The sequence below is a fragment of the Phycomyces blakesleeanus genome, assembly GCF_001638985.1.
Source record: "Phycomyces blakesleeanus NRRL 1555(-) unplaced genomic scaffold PHYBLscaffold_9, whole genome shotgun sequence".
In the NCBI taxonomy this organism is placed as follows: domain Eukaryota; kingdom Fungi; phylum Mucoromycota; class Mucoromycetes; order Mucorales; family Phycomycetaceae; genus Phycomyces; species Phycomyces blakesleeanus.
Window position 1 is genome coordinate 44,898 of NW_017265142.1, and position 26,574 is coordinate 71,471.

Below are 26,574 nucleotides of genomic sequence, written 5' to 3' on the forward strand. Positions count from 1 at the left end.
AAGTCATTTTGTACATTTGTCTTACTTTTCTTATGCCAAAAAACAGAAGACATAAACGCATTATACTTAATAGCCCAATCTCTCAAAGGCCAGGCGAATACAATTTTAGCACAAATGATAGAGAGTTTAGTTGTCCAGACTGCAGAACTACTTATACTCACTCATGAAATCTTTGTCAACATCTTAAGAATGTTCACCAGATCTCTAATGTAGACTTGGAGAACTCTTTGGATTACTTCAATGATGAAGCAGCAACAGTAACAACAACAACAACAACAATACCAGCAGAAACAATGGCTGAGTTTCAAACATTTGAAACAGATAATGATGTTAATTCAGCAGATGAATACTCCAGCAATAGCGAAAAATACGATGACAAAAACAATATTATTGATGATTATTTTAATGATGATACTACTGACAATTATGTTCTTTCCTCTGTAAATGAGTATCTAGAATCTGCAGTAAATGGCAAAATGGACATAAACAACTTTGGAAACTTAGAAGAATTTATACTAAACACTGACACTAATAACCAACCTAGCTCTGGATTTCATCCATTCCCTGATCTCTAATCTATGGTTCTATTTACATTTATTGACGGTGATAATGATATGCTTTCTCAAAGAATAGTGAAGACGATTCTTGCTGCTATGAACTTGATTTTTAAGATATATGCTGAAATGCCAACTGGAAAAGTATTTAAGTTACCCCACTTAGATAACCTTTGAACTACCAAACTAGAAAAGGAAACAAGATCCCTGTGCTTCCCTCTCTACACCAAGAAATACAAGTACCTAACAATACTGAACATATATATCTCAATCTGCCGTCTACCCACCTTAAATTTCTCATATCAAATTCAAAAAAGTATGATTTAATTGCTTCCTTACCCGATTGTACTTCAGGACAAGCTATTTCTTTGCAACAAGGTGAAAAATAGAGAAACCATCCTTTATTCCAGCAGCCAATGTTTACTGTGAACAGTGTCGATATTTGGGCTGGAGATATCCTTTACTTAAAGGCTAACAATCCTATGCTATGCTTTTTGGTTGAGTCATTTCATACAGCAAACAGCCATATTTATGCAAGAGGTTATATGATTAGAATTATTTCAGACAAATGTCACGGTGTAGAAATCGCTGCTACTGATATTAATATAGAGCTTATTGACCATGTTGACAACCATCGCCTTGAAGAAGCATGCTATTTGAGCATATCACCGCAGTATACCGCAATATTATGCCCTGTTTATTACACTCTTCTTTTTACCCAACATCCTATGAAACAAAAAATTTCTAATGCACCGGCCAATACATTTTACAAAGTTATCATAGTACCATTAATATTTTTTACTGATGATACCTCTGGAAACTTGTCAAAGCAATACAATCCTTATGAAAGTTGGTTAATGAAATGTGCTGGGTTGTCATTTAGAGATAGGTTCTCCATAGAAAACATTCGATTTATTGCTATAGTTCCCAAGAAAAACAGTGCAAAAGATGTGTCTATCTTACCTGTAATGGTCTGTAATATCAAGGCCCTTGAAAAGAGTGTAGTTATGTTCTGTGAAAAAGAAAACCAGTATGTCCTTATTGTTGCCACTGTTCTCTGGATTGAAGTCAATACATTTTGCCATTATGAACTTTGTGGATTATCTGGCCCAATGTCTTTGTATTATGCAGAAAATGTTATGTATACATTCACAGACTAAAGGATTTTCTTTCAGCCAAAGAATACTATACTAAGCCTCATAAGAGACGAATCCGGAAACATTATGTGCTTGCTAATTTCATGTTGGACAGAACAACCATCATACCTGATGCCCCAACAGACAGATGTAACTTGCCTGCCAAAGACTTAAGATTCCAAGATCGCTTGACTGGATCTCTTTTGGAACTAGATGCTTTTGACTCATCAAGCAATACACCTGTAAAGATTCCTCATACTATTCTTCTTGGAATTGAAAAGTATATGGTCATCCATCTTATAAACAGTATTCTTAAAAGCAAAAAAGATATAATTCAAAGAATCAAGACATGTTTGAATGATTACAAATGCTTAACTGGATTATCGTGCAAATTCACAAGAAATATCAATCACTCAGAATCCTATGTTGATAGAGATTTTAAGGTGCTCTTGCAAATTCTCTCTGTCATTCTCATCACCGATTTTTTGAATGAGCCTATACTAGACAATATTGAATCTTGCTTTATTGAACTTGGCCGCCTATGTTCCTTAGTATTTGTTTGAGAGGTAACCTCAGGTTTTGATGACTATCTTATTAAAGTGAACCTATCTGTAAGACGTTTACTTGCACAATTACATGACTATAATACTTTTAAGATAGCCAAAGTCAAAGAAAAGAACAAAACCGCAAAAATAAAGAAGTATACTGCATTCTGCACGAAGCCTAAAATTTACAACTTGATCCACTTGAAAGATGACATTCAAAGATTCAGTACCGCTTTTCAATTTGAAACTGAAAAAAGGCAAACAATTTAATAAGCATATTCGCAAACATCTCTTTCACACAAACCATAAGAATACCTTGCAAGATGTCTGTCTCAAATTTGTAAAACAGGCAGCATTATAGCATGTTATAAATTGTGGCTCTTGGCTTAACGAAAATGGACAATGTGAAAAACCAGGAAGTGAAATCGCAACCTTCCTTCAAGGAAACAATGAAAAAAAGTTCTGTTTTTCATTCTTTGGTGGTTCAAGAGACTTTACTGACAACAATAATACTGGTGATATAGATGAAGAACGTATCAAGAACAATTCTTTTGGTGTCTTTATTTTTAACAATGACTCTTCCTCCCGACCCCATATTGGATATGTTTGTGGATCAGTTGTTACTTTTCTTGAACTTGTTGCTTGCACTGAAGATGACAAGAAAAATAACTATGCAAAAGCTATCTTGATAAACCACCATACTGACCTTTCCCACTTGAAACTTGTTTGCAAACTTGATATGCACCTTTATTGTGATTCTTTTTATATTGTAAACTTGAGTAAGTTTGGCTCCTACTGGTTTTTTAAAAACAACTTTTTATTATATGAGTAAATATCTACTACGTTTATTCTATGCATGAATATGTTTCTACTATGCCTCTCTTTATAGAATATGCTTTTATTATGCTTTTTTTTATACAAATATGTTTTACTATGCTTTTCTTTTACTTGAAATTTTGATGTTCTTTTTCTTTTCTCTTCAATTCCTGACTTTCCTTAATAAACATTTTGTCTTACTTGAACATTGTCTGTCTCACTTAAAAAGTTTTTGTCTCACTCAAAAATTTTTGAGTAGTACTAAACCTATATTCCTTCTTTATATAGGCGGAAAAAATTGAGTTTTAAAATATTACATAGAGAAATTTTGTATAAGCCAATCAAATTGGCTATAAGCAAGCAATTGCCATATTTGCCACTAAAAATCTCTTGTGGTGTATCTCTATCACACCAAGAGAAATTCTCATATAAAAATAGTAATTTTGGGTCTCTGAGCCTAAAATAAGAGTTGTTTATCTATAAAAGTTAATTTAGGCTGAAAACTATTTCTTTTTTCAGAAAAATCTCAAAAAAAAATAATTTTGAAGGGTCGGTACTTCTAAAATTGAAACTCGTTGTTACTTTTTGAGAAGCACCCAATAGAAATACTTAATAATTCAAACTGAAATTAAAAAGCAATTGAAAAAAAAATGGGAGGGGGGGCAAAGAAATAAGAAGTTTATTCATTCAAAGCAAAAAAACGGAAGTAATTCTTGCAAAAGAAGTGATAAGATTCAAACTTGAGGAGATTGATGCAAGAAAGGTGAACATCTGAAGTCAGATGTAACATGTATTCAATTTTGACATCTTTCAAATTGCAGTAATGTTCACTTGGTTGGCAGCCAACTGTTGTCAAATTCAGGTTGGGTGAGAAAAGCTGGTAATGCTGAATGCACAAAGCACTATTACTTTTCACAACCCTTCTAACAAACAGCCTGCTGACATTATCTTTATAGGAAAATGCAACTGAGACACCAGTAACAATCTTTGTCTTTATATAGTTGTTGTCCACGAATTCCTGGTATTTGCCAAAGTAGTTGTCAGAAAATTTAATTCCTTGATCTTGAAGAAAGACAGAAATACCAGATCCACTCTTTACTCGAGTACCTGTAGTTCTATCAATCCATGAACTTCTATTGGCAATGTGTCTGTTGTGGGGAGAAAATAAAGCAAAATATAATATAGACAAAAGAATTCGTGAGAACTTGTGTAGGTTATTTATTTCAAAAGAAAAGTAAAGAATGATAAAATTCGATTCTCTTTCTACACGGAACTATCTACTGATATTTATATGTTTTTCTAATTTGTAATTCAGTGTGTGCTTAAGTAATCTTTATCACGATGAGTCATCTTCCAGGAGTATTGTTCTTCTGGAAAGATTTGGAAAGACCAATTGATATGATACTTCTCCAGTCAGAGCAGTCCAAGAGTTTTGGTAAAGAAGAGCATTTATGCTATTAGTAATATTTTAGTATTCCGACCCAGATACTTGGGTAATGTTTCATAATATTAAATAGTTGTAGTTGTAGTCTCTCACTTAAGTATTTGTATAATAAAAGAAATATGTAGATGAAATATAATGATGCCATATATATAATGTATATGTATTTGTATATCCCATGTCATGGTGATAATAATAAATAATCAATTATGTGTATGATGATCTGTGTATTAGATAATATCATAAAGGGAGATCCGTTTGACTGGAATAGCTGAGGATATTATTTTATCCTTCAGTCTTACTCTCAGATTCAGCAGTAATCAATACTCATTCACAACAGTGTCTAAGCATATCTTGCTTTCCAAACTTGAATGTAAGATCCCTGTTATCAGCACGACGGTTGGAGTACACCAAATGAGTCTGGATGAACTTGTTGAATTGTTCACCCTTTTCGGTCTCAAAGTGGAGAGCACAGCCAAACCTCTTGATGTCTTCTTTCAAGTGCAGCAGAAGGTGCATCTTCAGGGTCAAGCTGAACTTGGTGTTGGCATATATATCATATTCGTACAAAGACTTGACAAGACAATGAGCAGTATTATTAACATTGTTGAGATATTGATCAAAATCAGAATCGACCTCTCGAATGAATAAAAGAGATGATAGAATGTCAAGTTCTGTGAAGGGCTTAGCAATCATACTAACTTTGGTGTTGTTGGTGAATTCAGTGTTAAGAATAGGTGGCAAGACTTGTGCCAGAATCTTGAACTCCTTGTCAAAATAAGATCCACTATGTCTAATCTTCTTTCTGAAAGTTCTTGTGAAGTCTCTAGACCCTTTTTCTTGCTCCAGCAAATCAGATAACTTTACTTGTGAAGCAGTGTTGCCCTTTAAAACTTCCTTGAACAGATGATTAACAAGATATTTGTAAACTTCAAGAGCCACAGTATGCAAAATCTCTACAGGTGTATCAAGAGCAGGATCAAAGGACTGCAAACACAGTAGGTCGTCAGTACCAGTATGACTATATCTAAGATCAGCAAGGATAAGTGCCTTATTGGTAGGCTTTTCCGTTTTCAGATAGAGATTATCAGCGTTTGGTAATATACCAGGAATTGCCTTCTCTTTACGAGTTGGATCAGTGGCTGCAATCTTATAATGTTCTTTCATTCTGTGCTGGCAGTCACAAACCAAATACTCAGAATCGAAGTCGTCGAAGCCAAATCTGGACAGGTTTCGGTAGTAGCATTTTCTACATGAGAAATTTGACGTCGAATGCTTCAAGCCAACAAGTTCAGCATGTCGGGCATTATCGGCTGTGATAAAGAGCAAGGGAGCACATACAGTGACAGTCTCGTCGTATGTTGATGAGTACATATCAACACCATTTTCTAGCGTCTTTAGATCTGTGGCTAGAACGGGCATCAGATGAGTCAACTTGAATCTGGCTTGCTGGGAAACGGCTGTGACAAAGAAATTATTCTTGTGTCTGTTTTTCATGCTGTATGACATCACAGAGAAGTTGACCAGCACACTGTCGTACATTTCATGCGTTTTTGTAAGGTTCCCAGAAGTATTATCAGAAAAGATAGCAAGTGGAGTGATGATGGCCTTCTGAAATCGAATGAACTGGTTGGCACTATTGAACATTGGCTTTTTCATAGGATGACTCTTGAACAACAGCCCATGGTGCGTTGGATTCAAGGATGCCTCACCAGAGGAAGACCAGTTCTTGGGGTGACTATAGAACATTGGAGGGAGTCAAGCAGAAACCAGGTACTTGATTTTGTAAGTGACAGGAGAGCTTTGTACTTTATGTAAAGCATGGCCTTCACTGTCAGAGTCTTGTTCAACAAGATATCTGTCAAAGAGAGCAAGCATGTCTTTCATGTAGAACCTTTCAATTAGAATAGATTGCCCACTATATAGCATGGCAACATCTCCAATCCAAAAGTCTTTGCCATTTGTTAGAACAAATGGATGTTGAAACAAAGGATTTCTTCTCCATTTTTCTCCTTGCTGGACAGAAAGACACTGATTTTCTGTGTAGTCTGGGAGGGCTGAAAGATAAGAGGCCTTTTGGGGGTTTGCCAAGAGAAGACGCAAGTGATCTGAAGGTAAGTTGAAATGACAGTCTACAGTTTTCACTTGACCAGTGATTCCTGAGCCCAAATTCGAAGTAGCTTTGATAGTCACTTTCTTGACGGTGGTAAGGAACAGAGAAACCTTGTTGAACTTGTTATGCTGATAATTCAACAGAGTTCCGACTTTTGATAGCTTGAAATCTGCTTTGGTCTCGTCTGCTCTTTTCTTCAACTCAAATAACAAATTGATGATATATATGACCTTTGTAAGCATCGACACTGAGATCATGCTGTTGTCGCCATCAACAAATGCTTGCAAAACCAAGGTCTGAAGATTTTGAAAAGGGAAGAAGGGGGGCACGCTTTGATTCCATTCACCTGAAGCAGCAGAAAAGTCCAAAAGGGATTGACAATCTTCAAAAGCCAGGGTAGGGAGATCTGATTCCTCGTTACTGTTAATTGTCGATGATGCCATGTTGAATATTCTTTCTCTAAGAGAAGAGATATTTTCTCCCAGGGCTTCTTCTTGTTCTTCTTCGATCATGGTCGAAATATCGACTTGAAACAATGTTTCTTGATTATCTTTGACTACATTAAATTCCCTCTCAGAATTAGGAATGCTTCTAACGTTAAGGCTGAGTGCGTTTTCAGTCAAAGAATCCGAAGAGGTTGCTATGTCATGTGTCTGAACATGTTGCTGAAGGTTATACAATGTGCTGCACTCTTGCAAGCACAAATGACAGGTGAAAGAATGGCTTGTAAGCTTAATTTTGCTCAAATTTTTGCTGTATTTAAGTTGTTCTTTGCCCATTATAGAGTAAGGTTAATTAAATGAAAGGAAGTAAAGAAAGGTGCCTGACAATAATGAAACTAATGCAAACTTAAATACCCTTCTGAGTCTTAAATTTCACTTAGTATTTTTTTTCTTTATTTTTTCTTTGTTTTCTTTTTTATAAGTTAATTTTTTTCCTTCTTTATTTTTATTCATCAAACAGAACTTGTAATGGCCAATGATTAATACTTTACTCTTATATAGAATTTGCAAATCATGCTTGTAATCAGTTTAGATAAGTAAATCAAACTGTATGTTACTTTTTCTACATGTTAAATAATCAAAAGTTTTTTAATCAAGTACTTGCCATTGTGAGATAAGCTTTACAAAAAGAAACAAACTGCTCCAAGTCAAAACACTTTATACTAACACATAGTTTACATTTCAGATAAGTAAAGCTATACCAAATAGCATAGCTCTTTATCCATAGTAAAGGTATTTTATTATTTGATTATAAGTGTAAATACAGCTCCTAACTCTTGTCATTTTTCTATGTTAGCTATGAATATCTCTATTTGTATTTATACGGATAGCTTGCCAGCATCTTTGTCTCTTCATACTATTATTTGCTTTTCCATATATTATGTCAGTGAGCATCAATGGAATCTAGGTAGCTTCAGTAGTCAGATAAATTTTGGGCGGGCATCAGATGAAGGTCAAGTGAAAGCTAAGCATCAGTCCAAAGGTGGCCTAGTAGTAGTGGCCTAGTAGCAGTGGCCTAGTAGCAGTGGCCTAGCCTAGCCTGATTCCCACCCTAGTAAAAGTTGAATCCTCCCCCCCAATATTTTTTCTGAATAAAATTGCTGCATTTCAAAACCCATTATTTCCAAATTTGATTTAAAAAATGAAGTTCAAAACACGCTCTGTAGTGAAATTACTGTATTCTGTATAAGGCCATTATATTGTTCCCAGCAAACGCCAACAAAACAGTGCTTAAAACCTGTCCAAATTTGGACCCTGATTTCTTTTGGTGTGATGCTCAATCTCATCGCACCAAAAATAGCAAGAATAAAACTCAGTCAGACTATGGCCCACCAAAAATACCCACTCATTATTTCTCACACTATCATTAAATAAAGAATATACCAATAACAAGGTCACACACCTTAGTCAACATCACTAATCACTCAAACAAGAGCGTGGGTAATAACTTAATAATATATTATCTATGATATAAGAAAACAGATATCACATGATATACTCATATCATTATCCTAAATACACATGCAATGTCTATATAAACTCACATAGCAAATAGCAATAGAAGGGCATATATCTTTTTATTAATAAACAAAGTCTCACTGTACTTCTTGTCTGCACTTTGCTTTTCTTTTTTTTTTTTAAAAATATAGCACATGTGCCAGCTTCCCAAACTCCACGTTATTGTTTTCTTGGTAACAGTAATTCTTCAATTATAAAAGCAAGTCATGCATTTATTTTCATTTGTTTTGTTTGGGCAAACTTTTATTATGCGCTTACCCCTTAATATTTTTTCCAAACACACCTTTTTTTACCGAATCTCAAAATGTCAACCTTTAATATTGCTGCTAATTACAACAATCGCATAATTCCAGATTATATAGAAGCTGTCGAATCCTTTGACCTTTCATCTGAAGATGAATTTACAAATTGATTAAATGATATTGCTAAAAAACATCCCAATTGGGTTTACCATTGATCTTATAGTCATGAGAAGAACATAGTCTTCGTTGGGAAGCCTCTTGAAAATCCTCTCAAAGTAAAGACAGTAGTTTACTTGTGTGATCATGCTGGAAAAACCCAAGTGAAAGAAACTTCTCAGCCTGCTCAGAAACACATCAGAACAACCAAGTCTATCAAGATTGATTGTTCTGCTAGTATCTATAAGCATACCATGACTGATGGTACTGTTTGTATCAAATACAGCTGGCAGCACCCAAACCATGATCCATTTAAGATTGAAGAGATCAGTTTGTCAAGATTGTCAAATGAATTAAAACAATGGGTAGAAGGGCTTGTCAGCCAAAACATGGATTGGAAATCCATCAAAAACATGTTTAGAATGAGTGAAAACAGACTTCTTGAAGTAAATATTAAGTAGTATATTATGAGAGACTTTGCTTATTTAAAATTACATAACTTGAATAAGCTGGCAATAGATCTTCTTTCCCTTGTTCTCTTCTCATTGATTATCAACATGTGAGAAATGTTATCAATGCTCGAATGATGAAACTCTCAAGAAAACATGTGGATCATTATGAAAGTGTCAAACTGTGAGTTCAAGAGTTGAATGAAGGTGAAAATACTACTCTTTTCACAGTTCATAAGAATGACCCCTTCCTTGTTTCATGAGTTTCTGAGTAGCAGAAAGAAGTAAATAACATATATTATTTATATTTTATTCTATGTACCTATTTATACATCTTATTATTGTATTATTTTCTGGAGAATTCGGAAGAGTGGTGCATTGACTCAACACACAAAACAAGCAAGTCATTCAATATTATAGCTGGTAAAGGACCTGAAGATTCCTTTTTGTTTATAATCATTGTGCAAAACCCTATCACCAATAAGGGATTGTCTGTCTGCTTCTTTATAACATATCATGAATATATCTCAACCTTGAGTCAATAATTGACATAGGTAAAGAACATCTTTACATTAAAGGTGAAAAGAATAATGATTGACTGCAGCCACATCGAAATTGGTGCAATTGAAGAAGTCTTTGGCAATAGTGTTAATATCATGTTATGTCATTGGCATATTAAAAGAGCATGAGAAGTTAATGTAAAGAAGCATATAAGTAGCATATTTATTTAAAATTGTGTATATCTCATATAACACTATAATATAGATTAAAGTGCAATACTCAACACATGCTTCGAACATAGCTCGGAACAGTGTTTGTGCTGTATTGAGTAATATGATATATGCAACAACTTCTGTTGCCTATAATACATTGTATAATAAACTTCTTGTGAAATTTGGAGAATATAATGACTTTATTTTGTACTTTAACAGAATCTGGGTGTGGAAAAAAGAATTATGGTGCAAAGCATGGATATTGATATGAAACTTTATTAATTATTAGCTCATTTCTAATATGTAATATAAACAATAGGCTGCAACCTTTCACACCAATAATTTGATAGAGTCTTATCACAATCAGCTGAAGACTTTCTATCTTGGACGTGCAAGATCTCTTTGAGTAAATAGACTTATTTATCTTTTGGCCAAAGCCTTGACTCTTGACTACAGACAAGAGAACGTCAAGATGTTATATGGATTCCAATCAGTACGTCTTACATGCTAAGAAGAGCAAAAAAGACGAAATGTGTACATGTTAGATAGCAATACTGCTATAGAAATGGTTGAGAAATTAAGTGATACTGTATTCACTTGCAGATCATTCACAGTTGATCTTGTTGTATACAACATTAAGCTACAGAATAGCTTTCTGCAAAACTGCACTTGCCTTGATACTTCCAAGCTTTGCAAGCATATCTTTCTTGTCAATCATATGCTAGACATTCCCTACTCTTTGCGTGAAAGTCTTTCCTCCTCCTTCTCTGCTGTCCATGTATCTAATACTGATACTAAAGCAGTAGTTAACACTTCCCTTCTTTCTGACAAGATAGAAGCTGATATCATGAAGTACCATCAATTATACTCTGTTGAACTTGACAGCAAGATAGCCAAGTACAATGGAATCTCAGAAGACATGAGCCAGTTCTTAGATACATTAAAGTTTTCATACAACAAGCTGAAGGAACATGGCTTCCCCTCTCAATCCCGTCCACCTTGACAAACATAATTTTTTATTATTTTTTTTTATTATTAATTATCAATTATATATTATCAACTACTATTTTTTTATTTTTTTTTTAATTGTTATTTTTTTTAAAATTGTCTTTATAAAAAAAATCAAAATCAAAGAATCTTTTAAGTTGTGACTTTCTTTTCTGATTCAAGAATTCATGGTACTGTCATAAGAAATAACGCTAATCGTAAATACTTTTCTGCAAGTCACGCAGATTCAGCCAATAGTATCTTGTATTTCTTCAAAAAAAAAGCACAATATTTGAGAAAAAAAGGAAAAAACATAGGGGGGATATTTTGTGCTGAAAATGCCAAAAGTATCTTACTTTTTTAATTATTTTTAAGTACAAACTAAATTTTAATTTTTTATGTCTAGTGAATAATTTTCACAAGGCAATTTTTATAAATTTGATTTTATAGTTTATATAAGTCTTTTATATTAAAGAAGAGAATAGAAATTTGATGTTTATTGAGAAAATTAAATTAAAAGAGAAGTCTTGTAATCTATGATGTTGTGGTGGTTGAAGTTGAAGAAGTTTTTAAGAAAAAGAATTGAAGATTTGAGATTAGGAACGAAGATTTGTGAGAACTTGTATAGGTTTTGTTTATTGAGAAAAGATTTTATATCAAAGTTTGACCAGGTTCCTACACTGAACTACTACTGCTATTTATATTATTTTGAATTGGGAAAATTATATGACTGGGGTTAGGTAATCGATCCTATCTGAGCCTTAATCAGAGCAACATGATCTTGGGATAATTAATGTATGATTAATTATATAAATGTGTGTAGTTCCAATGAAGTATTAACATCGAAAGTAAATGTGTTTATGAGTTATAATTATGCTTATAATAATCCACTGATGTATCCCATATTATGGTGATATCATCATATGAAATATAATCACTATCATGCATGCTAAACCTGTGTGTTAAATAATAAAGTAATCAGTAGGCACCTTTGACTGAAATAGCTGAGACCTTATATTATTTTCTTCAGACTTATTCTCAATTACAGCAGTAGTCAATACTTATTTACAACATATGACTTTAGGTCTGCTTTCGCAACCCATTAGTTGGGTTAACAACAGAGTTTACCTTCTTCATAAGGTCTAACAAGACTTCTTTTTGCTCAAAGGTTTTGGAAGAAATATATACCTGCTTCCAAATTCTCTCCAAACTTTCATTCATAAGCAGAAGATTTGCTTTCTGCTTATCTTCGCTCATTTGGTTTTCCAACAAGGCAATATTATCTTCTGAAATAATATTGCCATCGTTTTTACCAAGGCCAAACAACGCAGCTGAATCCAGTACAACATTTCGTCTTACTGTCACCGGCAGGTCAAAAACTCGAGAGACCAAGAAGATATATTTGCATAATCTAGCAGAGTCTGGGCAAGAGCAGTCATGTAAGTGGGTTGTGAACTTAATAAAGTATACCAGTTCACAACCCTCTCCAAAAGATTTGCAAGAATACATCTAAAATAACAATATTAATTATAAATTATAAATTATATAAGCAAATGTTTTATATAATATTACCTTGTATGCTTGCAATTCTTGCGGTTCAACTTCTTCAACCAGACCATTTGCTCTTTTGATAGCAATAACATTGACCTTTCTCTTTCGTTCTGTGTCAGCCACACTAAGCCTGATGCTCTTAATACCAAAATAGGTCTCAAGAGTATCCTGAAGGTAATCTCTCTCAGCTAACTGAGAAAATACATATACAATCTTGTCAATTCTACAGTTGCGAGACTGGCCTAAATAAAAGGACTTTAGTTAGTTATGATAAGACTCTATCAAATTGTTTGTATGGCATACAGCATCCTACAAAAATAATTATAAATTAGTTTTTATAATCAGACAAAAAAAACAATATTGAATATACCTGTCTCCATGCCTTAACCCAACTTTTTTTCTTTGGTTCTCATGTAACCTCCATATAAGACATTAAGACAGGAAACTGCATGCCATAGTCTAATCTGAACTTTTGCCAATGAGCATTGTGGTCGGCTTCATTATCGCTATACATTATCAAGTTCAATGCAGCACAAATGTTGGCCCAGACATTCTTGGTCTCAAGGTGGGCGTTGGGGATTGTCACCTAATAATATTACTAGTTAATATAGGTTCAATGTTTTAAGTAAAATACATTAATAAAATTAACTTCTTGATATGACTTTGCCAAGCATGTTTGATATGCCAATGGCACAAAAGAATTTGAACTGAAGGTCCAAATGTATCCTGGATAGCCTTCTGCTCTATTGGGCTATAGTCAATCATGATCTGTTTGACCTTCAAGCTATTGTTGTCTTTTAATCAATTCAACCATCTTGCAATGATATAACTACATTCGATGCTGGTAACAAAGAAAGCAACTGGAACTCCCTTGTTAGTTACAGGGTTGTATACGACCACAGACATCAAATAACAGTCCTTGTTGTCAAGGAAAGACTTGCAGGTTTTGTGGGTTGAGTCAAGATACCACTCCTCTACATTTTCTAAAAACTAATGATAAAATAAATTAAAGTGATAAATAGTATATTCTTTTTGATATATATTTAAATATTTGACTATATATATATGTAATATTTGTAGTTACCTTCTTCTGCCAAGGGGAGACCCAGCTTATAAGAAGAGGCCCAACAGAATTATATGTGTCAAACATAGTTTGGTAGCCCTTTTCTTGAAGGAAAGCAATCCATCTTTCAGTACTTATCTCATCTTTGTAGTGCTTTCTAGCACTGTTGTTGATTCTAGCTACAATCACATTATGAACATCTTTATACTGTATCATCATTGCAGAAGGAATAGATGTCATTGACATAGAGTTTTCCATCTAATTAAAGATATTATAATTAAAAATATATAATAAAATCTTATTTTAACATCACTATATATTAATAAAATACCTCTTTTAGTTTTATATCTTCTAGTCTTAGGAGTCTCTTCATGGCTTTCCAGTCAAGGTTTGTCTCAACGTGTTCATTGATTCAGATACGGGCTTCTTCAGAGAGCCGAGATCGAGAGATATCAGAAAGCTCAAGAGGATTGTGGTTATTATGCCTCCAGTTGTAAACTACTGTTACTGTTATGTATGAGATAAAAATAAGATATAAAATAAAACAAGTGCAGACGAGAGTACAGTGAGACTTTGTTTTATTAGAAGAAGTGAAAGAATCAGAAAAGTGATGCTGTTCTATTGCTATTAGTATTGTACGTTTATATAGACATTGTATTTAGCTTGGTAATGATATGATGATATCATATAATGTCTGTTTATCTACCATTATCTTCTATAATTTAGCTCTTATGTTTTTAGTGTTATCGACTAGAGTCTTAGTATTTGTCTTAGTGTGTTCTTTACATAATTTCTTTGTATAAGGGAAGATATATCTTTTAGTATTGTTACTAGTTGTCGGTAACTCAATGTACATATTTATTGAGTGTCTGTACTTTTAATCAAAATCTACAATTATGTTGGATACAACAGTTACTTTACTACTGTTAAAGAACTTAACAACTAAAGCAGCCAAGCATCCCACCTTGATGCTGTTACCCATAGTATTTCTACACTTAACAACATGGAGCTCGTCATTTTCAACTGCTTGCTTCTTCAAACTCTCTACCTTTGTGCCAAAATGATCGCATTTAAGATACTGAGTTACTTTGATCAGATTGGGATCGATCAAAGCACCAACAGGAACCTTTCTCTTCGACTTGTTGCTGTTTTGAATGACCCAGTTGCCATGGCAAGCTGGGTTGTTTGTGAACCACAGCTAATACTCTTCTTCAGCTTCAAAGACAAATTGTTCTGTCTCATTTTCATACATAGGCATGAAACGGTAGATGGTCGAGGTGCGAGGGTCAAAAGTGATATCATTCATTATTATAGTATTGATAAACAAATCAGTAACAAAAACGCGTAAAAAATTCTACACAATAAAACAAATTCCATTTTTTTTTGGAAGGATTTGTGACTTGCAGAAAAGTATTTACGATTAGCGTAGCCATGTCATGAGCATGTCGTTCCTAGAATCTGAATCCTAATCTAGCCAATCCAATTCAATCCTTTTCAGAAATACTACACTTTGCTGGAAGTTTCCAATACCTGGTAACTTCTAGCAAAATCCCTTTAAGATAGTATAAATACAAATTGCTTCATCGAAATAAAACATTATCTTTATTCTTCTGAAAAACTACTCTTGTGATATCTTTCAGCAATTTCAAAGGCAACTTCCAATCCCGACATATCACTCTTATTTTAGTACTCTCGTTTTCTTACCTCTTTACTGTCCACTTCTGACCTCATCCCTCCCAATCCTTTAAACCTTATTCTATTGGGCGATTTTAACTATGCAATCTACTCACACTATGCTCTCGGACGTTGTGCTCCAGCTGACTGGCTACAGTTTATAGATACCAATATGACTGACTGTATCACTTCTCATGGACAGCACCTACAGCCTACGTTCCACTGCACCCTGTCTTCCACCACCATTGACTACATCCTTGCGTCTGCAGACCTTCATCCTCGCACTACTAACCCACAAGTTAGTTATATTTACCAGAAATGATTTGATCATTGCCTGATTGCCATCAGTCTGTCTCTCCCTTCAACCAAGTCTTCTGGTAAGGGACTTTGGCATGCTAACCCTCACCTAAAACAATTGTTTTCGTTCTGTACCAATCTCAACACTCTTCTCTCCACCCTCATTTCAGCTTTTTGGGCTGATTTTTTTTCTCAAGCCCAATGGGATGCGATTAAGCTCGAAGTCATTTATTTTGTTAAATGTTTCTCTCACTGCCTTCACCCCTCTCTGAACAACCTGGAAGCACGCCTACAAGAATGACAAAACCAACTCATTCACCGTTTCTGCCACTAACCTGCCCAGAACTTCCAACTTCCAATTGTGAAACGATTGTTGCAGCAAGTCCAACTTGAAGTATCAAGATTATGGCTCTCAGGGCTGGGAAACACTGGCGTAAAAATGGGGAGACTTTGGCAGGATACCTCAAACGCGCTATTTCCATTTGCCAATCCCGCAAAGTCATTGCTAGCCTCTGTCACCCTCTTACAAACGACATTTTCACCACACCCAACACCATGACTGAGGCTGCCGCAGTCTTCTATGAAGGCTTGTACACCTCTGATCCTATAGACCACTCTGCTGTAGATGAGCTGCTCCCTCATTTACCTTCAGATCTCCATTTGCCTGAACTTGCACAGGACTATATGACTCTGCTATTTGCTCTTGACACAATTCAGTCAGGTGCTGCCCGTTCTCCCAGCTTCAGTAGCCTGGGCCCAGATGGTTTGCCATATGAGATCCTCCACCTCGTTTTCACTCATCCCATGTGTGGCAATATCGTTTCCCAGATATATAACGATTCCTTGTCAAAGGGAATCTTTTCTCTTTCTTGGCAGTCCACTTGTGTCTGCTTGTTGCCAAAAAAAGACGATCTCAGTTCTCTGAAGAACTAGCATCCCATTGCCTTGATTAATACCAATGCAAAAGTTTTTATCTGTCTCATGAATGCTCATATAATGTCTGCTGTTACTACACTTATCACCCCGTATCAAACTAGTTTTGTTCAGGGTAGATTTATAGCTGATAATGGAATGCTGACTCGTTTGGTCATGTCACAGGCTGCGAAGAATGGATCCTCAGGGATTGGCTTGCTCTTGGATCAGAAAAAGGCTTATGACCGAGTACACCCAGAGTATTTTTGCTGAGTGCTTGCTTGTTTCTGCTTCCCTCCTTCCATCATTAATTCTGTCTCTTCTCTATTTTTCTCTACGCAGCTACGGATTAATGTCCATGAATTTCTCTTGCGCCCTCTTATGCAAGCCCGTGGGCTTTGACAAGGGGATCTTCTCTTGCCAATTCTCTTCAACCTAGCCTTTGAGCCTTTGCTTTGCCACGTGATACACAATCCTCTGTTCCTCGTTGTCCTCCCTTCTGTTCCTCTCACTCTTCCCCCTTTACCTCCTGTCAAACTGCTGGCTTATGCCAATGACCTGCTGGTGTTTCTTCCGGACATGGATCACATGTCTCGACTTCACCATCACCTCAACACATACACTGCCGCATATAACGCTTGCATAAGCATATACAAGACTCAAGCCTTCTCCCTTTCGGGATCGCCAATTCCCGACTGGAATACTTTCCTTCATGCATATGATGTTACTGATTGACATGATTGTATGTCACTTACATCTCTCCAATATTCTGGTTTTCCATTATTTTCCTCTATTACTCAACAGGACTTCTACAGGACTACCCTCCTGTCAAAAGATGAGACATTTTGCAGTATTTATTGATCACGATCTCTTTCCTTTTGTGGGTGGGCAACCATCATGAATTCTTTTGTACTTTCTCAACTATAGCACGTTCTTCGTGTGGTTTAGTTCCCTTCCAACTTCCTTGACTGAGTTTGCTCCATTGTGTGTGGGTTTTTCTGTGTCAACTCTTTTCCTCTCATTGCTTTTGACACTCTCTGCTTGCCCCGACTACAGGGTGGTCTTGATATCTTAGATCCTGAGATACAGCAATGTGTTCTTCAACTTCGCTGGCTGAACCCCCTTATTTCTAATCCTCTACTGCCTCACGGTATTTTTCTCCAATGGTTCTTCACTCTCCTTCGTTTTAACGTCCCTATCATTGATTCTCTTCTTCTCTTATTCTTTCTGGACTGTTGTTCTCGCAACAATCGAACCCTTAATTGTAAGGAACATCCAATTGGTCTCAGTCATTGGACCAATCAGAATCCCTTCCGACCATATTGTTATGAGACCAATCAAATCAATGCATCCATTTCCTTAGAGAGAACACTCATAGCACCAATCACATAATTATCCCTCACAATTAGCAGACATAAATATTTGTATAAATACTCGTAGAGCTTGATCATAGAAAGATCAAGTGAACAACTTCTTTAATAAAGGAATCTATCTATATTTCTCTCTCTGTTTTCTCTGTCCTTGTCTCTGTCCAGATCGGTTCCTGACATTAATTCCCTGCTGCACCTGGTTCTGAAGGCTATAGATACTCTTTCCCAAACTTTGACAGAGTGGTGCTCAACCTTTCCAGTTGTCTCATCCTGCCTTTGTCTTCTATGATATCCAGTCTGCGCTCTCACCATCTGTATTGACCTGCTTGGCGTGATTTGCGAATCTGCCATCTATATCAAATCGAGTCCAATTTGGATATACTCACACTCATTGCTCCCTCTCGTCCTATACTCTGTTCTGTCACACTTAACCGCATCCTCATCAGAATTCGCGATCATACAATGGTCTTGCATCACATTCTCTTTTGAGCATGCGTTCCTTCTTTTGTATTGGCATTTCAGCAGCCAGACCTTCCTATTCGCAACGGGTCATCCATTGACCTCCAGCCACTTCTGTCAGCTCAACTTCCTGGTCAGACCTGGTCACGGCTCACCACCCACTCTTACCGCTCTGCCTGCTCCCATCAACTGTCTGATGCTCGTCCCATCCACCCTCCTCTCATCCCACGACAACTTCGCTCCTTCTGGTCTTTTGCGCCAAGCACTTCTGTACCGCATCATGCCAGCCACCATCTCTTCTCCTCTCTGTACTATTTGCTAAGTGTCCATCGAGACACAAGAACATTTTCTTCTCGCTTGTCCGTTGAAATTTGCTGTGTGGACAGGCATTTGGTTGGAATTCTTTGGCACCATCCCTCTGCCTTCTGTCCTCTTGAGCGCTTTCCAATCCTTCGTCTTCCCCCCCCCCCCCCCCCCCCCACGCTTAACCCTGCGATCCCTGCTTCCTCCGTCTTTGGCCTAACTATCCTGGCTATTTGGGATCACCACTGGTCTTTCCACTTTAACTCTGTCCCTTTTCTTCCCTCTGCGGTGCTCCACACTGCACGCAAGTCAATTTCTTGTCTCTGCTCTGAACTAGAGCTGACTCTCCTTAACTCCTCCATTTTTTTTTTAAAACAAAAACAAAACAAAAACAAAAACAACCATAAAGTTTAAAAGCCAAAAACATCATATAACTTACAAAACCTTACAAACAAATATTTTAATTTTCTCTTTTCCTATTCAATCAGAGACCTTTAATAAAATCCTAAGCTTTTTTCCTGGCTCCATACAAAAAAAATTATCTTATTGTGTGACTTCACGCACATTACATGCCCATCTGCTCAAACCATTCCCCCCACCCTTGATACAAGTATCTAATTCTACTATTGACATCCAGACAATTATTGGATGTACTTTAAGTGCCATCTGGAGCGCTCGCTTCCATCTAGTTTTTGATAATGTATCATTTGTTCCCAATTGGATAGCAGCCCCAGCTACCCTACACATCAGACGACTCGAAACAGAAACGGCACTAGCTATTCTCTAGTCATTTCATCTTAATTATTCATCTAATAAACAATACAAAAAATATGTGGTGGTGATAGTGATAAGATTTTGCGACTCCCGACTATATCACTAAATCGAGCGTTGACTGTACAAATGTCTTTCTATATATCCTTTTCTCTCTCTCTCTCTTTTTAGGTCAACGTTACTATCGTTATGATAAATGAAAGAAAAGGACAAATACACTTGTTTCATTCTCTTATATTATCTAATCTTATATATATATATATTTATTTATTTAACCACTTGGTTTCTGCTGGGTTGTATCATACATTCTAATAATTTTAGACTGGTTGTTGTCGTTTTGTGCAAAAGCAAAACCACGGGATTGTTTAAGTCTCTGGATCTTGCGGACTTTATTGACCGCCTGCCTGAATCTGTCCATACGTGGCCGATAATCTGGCAAATTAAACTTTTGGATTTCTTGAATGTAGTGGTAGCTTCGTGTTCGATACATACGCTTGTAACTGCAGATTTTTTTTTAATTATTATCTACGAATTAGCTTTATATATATATATATAGGTTGGAAGATGTGTTTGACTTACTATTTCCAGACATAGTCACGAAGGATACACAGCAAGGGAACAAGCAAGAAAAAGAGCCAAAAGTTGACATTTCCAAACAGGTGTGGAACAATTCCTTGATATTCGAGAAACAGTTCTGAAGGCAACAGTGGACCAACATAGGCAACAAGTGGCAAGAATATAAACCAAATAACCATCGATCCTGGAATTGCAATAAAAGTGTACTTTGTCCATATACTACATATACCAATTCACACACATGCACAAATATAGATAAGATATAAATAAACATATTGTTCTTCGTTTTGCTCTTCTTCCTTAAAGTATATTCCTAAGCCCTCTTTTATTTTCAAAGATCTATATTCCTCTTTTGGATAATTCGAATTCTTTTTTTAAAAAGAAACCTTAACTTACTCTGATATCAGAGCCGCCTTCCACAGGATAGTGGCTAAGGTGGCACTAAAGATGGTTGTACCGACCCACCACTGACCACCAGCCCAGCCATTTACAAAAACAGCATCGTTGGCAAATCCAAGCATTCCAAGGAAAAACAATAACTATCGAGAGGTTTATTCTTATTTTTTAGAATAATATGCACATACACACAAAGATATATATATATATATTAGTGTAATTGATGACTTACTGCTGAATGATACACCGCATTTAGTATCCAGCCCCAGAATCTTTTCTGATTGAAAAATTCATTTCTCTGACCAAGCATATACATCTGAGGATACTTGTCCAACAACCTTGCCGATGTAAATTGATCAAACAAACCGATAGCCATTGGTGGTAAAAATGTGAAAACAACATTGAAACAAGACATTGTCCAAGATTCGTACAAAGTTTGACCAGAGAATCCATTGAAAATGGCATACTACAGCAATAACAAGAACAATCGATTATGATGATTATGATTATTATTATTAGCCAATTTAAATGTATAAATATATTACAATATTTACATACCCAGAATTGCGTGAGATAAAGAGCAACATTCTTATAAAAGTAAAAGAAGATCATCTTGCTCAAACGTTGATAAGCCCATGTACCGTGAACAAGCAAGAGTTTCTTGAGGAATCTGAATTGGGAGATTGCAAAATCGGCAGTCCGTGCAGCCTGAAGACCCTCAACGCCACTGATACCTACACCAACATGTGCCGCTTGAATCATCGAAACATCGTTTGCACCGTCACCAATGGCGAGTAAAATTGATTTCGAAAACTTCTTGACAAGCTTTACAACAAGTGCCTTTTGCAACGGCGAGACACGGCAACATATGACAGCCTTGCACATCACAGCCAAGTCAAATAAAATCTTTTCAATGTCTTTTTCGAGTGCAAATGTGAGCGCCTTTCCTTCAATAATAAACGCAAGAGGCTAGTAGAAGTATATAGTATTTAAGAAAGAAAGAAACCAAAGGTTTCGGGATAAGCAAACAATGTTGATACATACACACTATATATATAGCACGTTCTTTGAAGAATAAAATAAAAGCTAAAAGTACATTACCTCTGAGGTTGCTTCTTTATGTCTTTTGGCATTTTCTAATGCACTTTCCAAAAATGCTTTTGTGGTTTCGTGATCTTCTTCATTGCAAATTATCAGTTCCATTTCTTCTGTCAGGAGTTTACAGCTGTAACCGATATTGATGGCCGTTTCTTGTCGATCGCCTGTGAGCACCCAGACTTTAATGTTTGCTTCCTGAAGAGTGTGGATTGTGTCAGGAACACCATCCTGAAGCTTGTCTTCAATGGCGGTAGCTCCCAACAACAACATATCTTTTTCAATCATCTCCGCAGCCCTGTCGAGTTCTTCGGCCCGGTTTATTAAAGTTGTTGACGCTTTGTCGTAAAATTGCGACCAACGAGAATATTCATCCTCTGATATATCACGCATAGCAAAACATAATGTTCGAAGTCCCTCTGAGGCAAATTCCTATAAAAATAAAAAAGCACAAAAAGTTTGTTGGTTTGTTGCCTTTTGATTCTCTCTTTATTGTATAAAACCTTGTTTACCTCAAGATGTGATAATGTTGCGTCTACGAATCGATTGTTGGGACCCAATCTCTCAAGAATCACGGTGTCGGCACCCTTGCAGTAAAGCTTGATTTTCCCATCGGGTCCCCTGAGCACGACTGACATACGTTTTCGCGTCGAGTTGAATTCACAGACATTTAGGATTTGAAATTCCTGATCAACCCCCTTGACAGTACAGTTGATCGACCGGGGTCTTCGTGCATAGAAATGATAGGCGAATACTGAACTTGCGCCCTGGACAAGGGCAGCCTCGTCAGGAGAAGATGCCTGATACACTATAGCACCCGTATCCTCGTTTGTTTCTGGAATAACCGTGTGGCACGTCATGAGTGACTCCATAAAGGTATGGATTGTCTGCTTGTCGACCGAGTTTTCGAGGTGTTCTTCGAGCTGTTTGTAAGAATATTCGCCGTGAGTGTCGTTTTCAGATTCAGGTCTGCGATCCGGGTCAGGTGTAGTTGCATAAGAAAGGCCAGCAATGGAGCACTTTTGAAATTCCATCTCGTTACAGGTCAGCGTGCCGGTCTTGTCAGAGAAAACGTATTCGACCTGTCCAAGTTCTTCAATAAGACTACTGCTTCTTGCAACAGCAGGTGTATCCGTTTTCTCATAGTAAATGTCGAGATCGTTGTCTATCATCGTAGACTGAATAAATTTCACAATTTCCATAGACACCATCAAACTAAAGCGGGAACAACAGCGGAAATCATTATAACGATAAGAATTTATAGTTTTTTGTTGTTGTTGATGTTTTAATTCGGTTACTACTTGATCATTCGTGCAGTTCTTTTTAAATATGGTTTTTACCTACCTGATTGGAATAAAGCTGTTGAAGAGAATCATAAAGGTGAGAATGTTGTATCCAAATTCACGGGCTCTTTCAGTAGCAGGAAGCGGTAGATATGCCATTCTAGAAGATTCACGGATCTGTAGTACACATGCAGCCATTTAGTCTAATATTTTATCTACAAAGACATTCCATCCGATACCAATCCAACGTAGCAAATAGAGAGAGAAAAGGTACTTACCGAGATAGCAAGATTTCCAACTGAACAAAGAATACTCATTATAACCAACATGGCAAATAAGTACAGAATATTCCGGTTTGTTATACGTGTCAAGTTTGAGGCCTTTGATGGTTTCTTGCTATACAAATAAAAAATACATAAAAGTTAAAGAGTATATATATATATATATATATTTACCTTGAGTTGAGCATGAGTTTAGATTCATGACCTGCAAATACAACAAGACCATAAATCCAACTTGTGTTTCTTAACTGTGCCCCTCGAAGTAAAACAGTGTTTGGATCGAGTGGAAGGTCTTTTGAGCCTCCTACACCATCCTCGATTGGTAAACTCATCGTGCCATCATAGTTGTACAGCCTGTTATTCGGGGGCTCAGAACGTACAACGCCACTAAAGGACGATAATTGCTGAGGTGAAATATATTTGGATGTTTCGGGCAAGGCTTGTTTTATCTTTAGATTGACCTCTCTATGCACCCCACGCACACACACAAAATGAATATAAATGTAAGAAAGCAGCACATTTTTACATAGAGCAAGTAAGATTATAACATCAAAATTAAAAATAAGCCAACGTATATATATATATATATAATTTCTCTTAAAGAAGGATAAGGATAAGGGTGTGTATATGTGGGGAGGGACTTACCCGTCAAGATTGCTCGTTTCAATATAGCACAGTCCTTCTGGCTCAGAGCTACTTATGATAATCAAATCAGCAGGGAAGAAGCCAGAGTTTTCGATTCTGCAGATATCTCCCACTTTAACATCTCTCCATCGTTTTTCCACAAATTGAGATCCATCAAATATTTTGCATTTTCTCGCGTTGAGTTCGGCGTCAGATCGATGAACACCCTACGAGACATATAAGACCACCCCTTTGTTTTTTTAAATACTGCAGTTTTTATTATATTATATATATATATATATATATATATACCAAAAGAAAGAAAGAAAGAAAGAAGAAGAAGAAACTTACGTAGTCTTCGATTGCCTCTTTCACAGCTGTAATACAAAGTACAATAACAAGTGGTAAAATGGTAGTGTATCGTGAAGTTGGGGATATATTTGGAATTTGCTGTAAAAACACATCATAATCATCATATGTTAAGGAGTGTGTGTGTGTGTGGGGGGGGGGCTGAGAACAAATCAACTAAAGCCAAATAGCTCCAGATATATTGTACGTCTGTATGTATGTGATGTTCTTGTAAGATACTTACTTGGATTCCAGAAATGAACAAAAAGAACAGATTTGCGGATTTGCTAAACTCTTCATACAAAAACTTGAAAAGAAATGTCACTAGATTATATTTCGCAGTTGACACTGAGTTTCCACAAAACTTTTGCTCTGCGTTGACATCTGGACTATTGATGTGGATGATGCGGGGTGTGTCGTTTATATTCGAGCGTTGACGTCGAAAGATATCCCTAAACTGGAGGTCTCTGACTCTCTGTAAGAAAGGCTTTGATTCTGTCTTTTCTTTGATGATCGAGCGGTGCATGCTCTGTCGGTGAGTATCCTTGTCGTTGTAATTTGTTGAATATCGAAGACCTGAAGTCGGTCCTGCTGAATTCTGGAGCAATTCGGTTGAATCGTTTGAGTTTTCGTAGTGCGTCCTGTGTGGGGTTCCACCAAGTGCAGAGAATTGGTAGACAGGTGTGGAAGGGAGGTTTTGGATACTAGAAGCATGGGCCAGCAGCTGTTGACCCTCTTCGTTTTCTTCTGGGATGGTCCGGCCATCGTCCGAAAAAGAAGCTTTATTGTTGTTTATTTTTGTTGTTGTTGCAGCAGTTATTTTGGGTTGTTTGTTATTGTTGGAGAATGGGTTTTGGTTTTGACATAACATTTACTATATATATATATCCCTCTCCCTCTTTTTCTTTCCCTTTCCCTTTCCCTTTCCCTTTCCCTCTATCTTGCTCTGTATTTTTGGTGCGCGTGTGTATTGTACCAAATGATAATTATAATGATAATAAAAACAGGCTCTCAAAAAAAAAGCTTACCGGTATCAAAAGAACCCATCTTCTTCAGGGCAGCTGGTATGTGTTGATCATTTCGTGGAGATCTTGCCCATTCGGATGAACTTGGTTCATTGTTTCTTGGACTCAGCGGATTCAGGTCAAGACTGTCCTTGTGCTTTGGTGAATCTTCCCAGCCAGACATTATACCACGGGCGAGAATAAGATGTCCACTTTATATTCTTACGATTAGGAATGTACTTATTCACTGTAATGTAAAAGAAGAAGGAAAAGAAGAAGAAGAAGAAGAAGAAAAATACTAGAAATAGAAATAGAAATAAAGGGATTTTGGTGCGGGAAATAAGGAATAAGAATTGCTAGGCTTGGCAGTGTTAAAAAAAAAGAGATATAAAAAGAAAATTTGTAGTTTTCACACCAACGCAAATAGATAGAGATTATTCAAGTAGGAGGATACTAAGAACAAGGGGAAAGAAAGGGATAGTGAGTGAGTAAGTGAGTTAGTTAGTTAGTGAGTCAAAGAGAGAAAGAAAGAGGGGGTGATGGTGGGGGAAGGGGATAGGAAAGGCTTTGCTTTATTATTATTATTTTAGAGGAGTTGAAATAAAGATATAGAATATAAGTATAGCTATTGGTATAGCTATAAGAATACAAAGCCCAAGAAAGATACACAGTGAGAAGAGAAAGAGAGGGAGGGAGAAAGAGAGAAAGGGAGAAAGGGAGTTGGGATATGCTTGAAGCCCATTCACTCACAAACTCATTTACTATCTCTCTCTCTCTCTCTCTCTTACACACACACACACACGCACACACATGCGTAAATCACATCACATCACAGTACAGCACAGCACAGCACAGCACATCACAGCACATCACAGTACAGCGCATCACAGTACAGCACAGCACAGCACAGCACAGTACAGTACAGTACAGTACAGTACAGTACAGTACAGTACAGTACAGTACAGCACAGCACAGCACAGCACAGCACAGCACAGCACAGCACAGCACAGCACAGCACAGACAAGCAAATAAAATAATACAGTAACCAAGTAAAAAAGATATTATTGTGGTATCCATATAGAGAAAGTTTAAGTCGCTATTTTAAAGAAAGAAAAAAAAAGTATTTATATATATATATAGTTCATTATAGTTTACCTTAAATTCGGATGATACTAATTTTTCTTTATTTTTGGACGAATCAAAAATTACTTTTCAATGTTCAACTTACCTTTTTTGGATGAAACAAAAATAAAAATTAGTTTTAGATAAATGGAGGCTAATGTTCAGACTTGCCACTTGAAATAACCTCTTGTATACCAGAATAGCTTCCCGTAGATGTGCTTTGTATGTAGACTCAAAGATTTATTAAACGCAAGCACACGAAGAAAGAAAAA

At 36.4% G+C, this 26,574-nt stretch overlaps 9 protein-coding genes across 9 annotated transcripts; 6 read left to right on the forward strand and 3 right to left on the reverse strand.

Moving 5' to 3' along the window:
- Positions 1 to 32: 32 nt before the first annotated feature.
- On the forward strand, positions 33 to 575 carry PHYBLDRAFT_144547 (hypothetical protein; the record flags this gene model as incomplete). Its single annotated transcript, XM_018431235.1, has 2 exons — positions 33 to 132; positions 214 to 575. The coding sequence occupies 2 exons, from the start codon at positions 33 to 35 to the stop codon at positions 573 to 575; spliced, it is 462 nt and encodes a 153-aa protein (XP_018292129.1).
- Positions 576 to 970: 395 nt separating this feature from the next.
- On the forward strand, positions 971 to 4,180 carry PHYBLDRAFT_144548 (hypothetical protein; the record flags this gene model as incomplete). Its single annotated transcript, XM_018431236.1, has 4 exons — positions 971 to 1,695; positions 1,806 to 2,241; positions 2,597 to 3,014; positions 4,053 to 4,180. The coding sequence occupies 4 exons, from the start codon at positions 971 to 973 to the stop codon at positions 4,178 to 4,180; spliced, it is 1,707 nt and encodes a 568-aa protein (XP_018292130.1).
- Positions 4,181 to 4,819: 639 nt separating this feature from the next.
- On the reverse strand, positions 4,820 to 7,384 carry PHYBLDRAFT_144549 (C2H2-type zinc finger transcription factor; the record flags this gene model as incomplete). Its single annotated transcript, XM_018431237.1, has 2 exons — positions 4,820 to 6,230; positions 6,270 to 7,384. 2 exons carry the CDS (start codon positions 7,382 to 7,384, stop codon positions 4,820 to 4,822), a joined length of 2,526 nt encoding a protein of 841 aa, XP_018292131.1.
- Positions 7,385 to 8,930: 1,546 nt separating this feature from the next.
- PHYBLDRAFT_144550 (hypothetical protein) lies at positions 8,931 to 10,592 on the forward strand (the record flags this gene model as incomplete). The annotated part of the gene is made up of 3 exons (XM_018431238.1): positions 8,931 to 8,993; positions 9,123 to 9,470; positions 10,506 to 10,592. The coding sequence occupies 3 exons, from the start codon at positions 8,931 to 8,933 to the stop codon at positions 10,590 to 10,592; spliced, it is 498 nt and encodes a 165-aa protein (XP_018292132.1).
- A 159-nt stretch (positions 10,593 to 10,751) lies between these two features.
- On the forward strand, positions 10,752 to 11,189 carry PHYBLDRAFT_144551 (hypothetical protein; the record flags this gene model as incomplete). Its single annotated transcript, XM_018431239.1, has 1 exon — positions 10,752 to 11,189. The coding sequence occupies one exon, from the start codon at positions 10,752 to 10,754 to the stop codon at positions 11,187 to 11,189; it is 438 nt and encodes a 145-aa protein (XP_018292133.1).
- A 1,064-nt stretch (positions 11,190 to 12,253) lies between these two features.
- Positions 12,254 to 15,093, reverse strand: PHYBLDRAFT_144552 (hypothetical protein; the record flags this gene model as incomplete). The annotated part of the gene is made up of 11 exons (XM_018431240.1): positions 12,254 to 12,682; positions 12,746 to 12,916; positions 13,028 to 13,033; positions 13,143 to 13,310; positions 13,433 to 13,518; positions 13,558 to 13,714; positions 13,809 to 14,045; positions 14,119 to 14,162; positions 14,208 to 14,294; positions 14,709 to 14,932; positions 14,993 to 15,093. The coding sequence occupies 11 exons, from the start codon at positions 15,091 to 15,093 to the stop codon at positions 12,254 to 12,256; spliced, it is 1,710 nt and encodes a 569-aa protein (XP_018292134.1).
- A 540-nt stretch (positions 15,094 to 15,633) lies between these two features.
- PHYBLDRAFT_63954 (hypothetical protein) lies at positions 15,634 to 16,691 on the forward strand (the record flags this gene model as incomplete). The annotated part of the gene is made up of 2 exons (XM_018441210.1): positions 15,634 to 15,759; positions 16,161 to 16,691. 2 exons carry the CDS (start codon positions 15,634 to 15,636, stop codon positions 16,689 to 16,691), a joined length of 657 nt encoding a protein of 218 aa, XP_018292135.1.
- Positions 16,692 to 16,754: 63 nt separating this feature from the next.
- PHYBLDRAFT_144555 (hypothetical protein) lies at positions 16,755 to 18,821 on the forward strand (the record flags this gene model as incomplete). Its single annotated transcript, XM_018431241.1, has 5 exons — positions 16,755 to 16,919; positions 17,013 to 17,061; positions 17,110 to 17,393; positions 17,727 to 17,934; positions 18,337 to 18,821. 5 exons carry the CDS (start codon positions 16,755 to 16,757, stop codon positions 18,819 to 18,821), a joined length of 1,191 nt encoding a protein of 396 aa, XP_018292136.1.
- Positions 18,822 to 19,819: 998 nt separating this feature from the next.
- Positions 19,820 to 24,941, reverse strand: PHYBLDRAFT_177424 (hypothetical protein; the record flags this gene model as incomplete). The annotated part of the gene is made up of 14 exons (XM_018437883.1): positions 19,820 to 20,073; positions 20,153 to 20,368; positions 20,546 to 20,688; positions 20,778 to 21,011; positions 21,104 to 21,514; positions 21,647 to 22,072; positions 22,153 to 22,855; positions 22,985 to 23,100; positions 23,202 to 23,319; positions 23,379 to 23,669; positions 23,850 to 24,055; positions 24,180 to 24,278; positions 24,421 to 24,651; positions 24,909 to 24,941. The coding sequence occupies 14 exons, from the start codon at positions 24,939 to 24,941 to the stop codon at positions 19,845 to 19,847; spliced, it is 3,456 nt and encodes a 1,151-aa protein (XP_018292137.1). The 3' UTR covers positions 19,820 to 19,844.
- Positions 24,942 to 26,574: the final 1,633 nt, after the last annotated feature.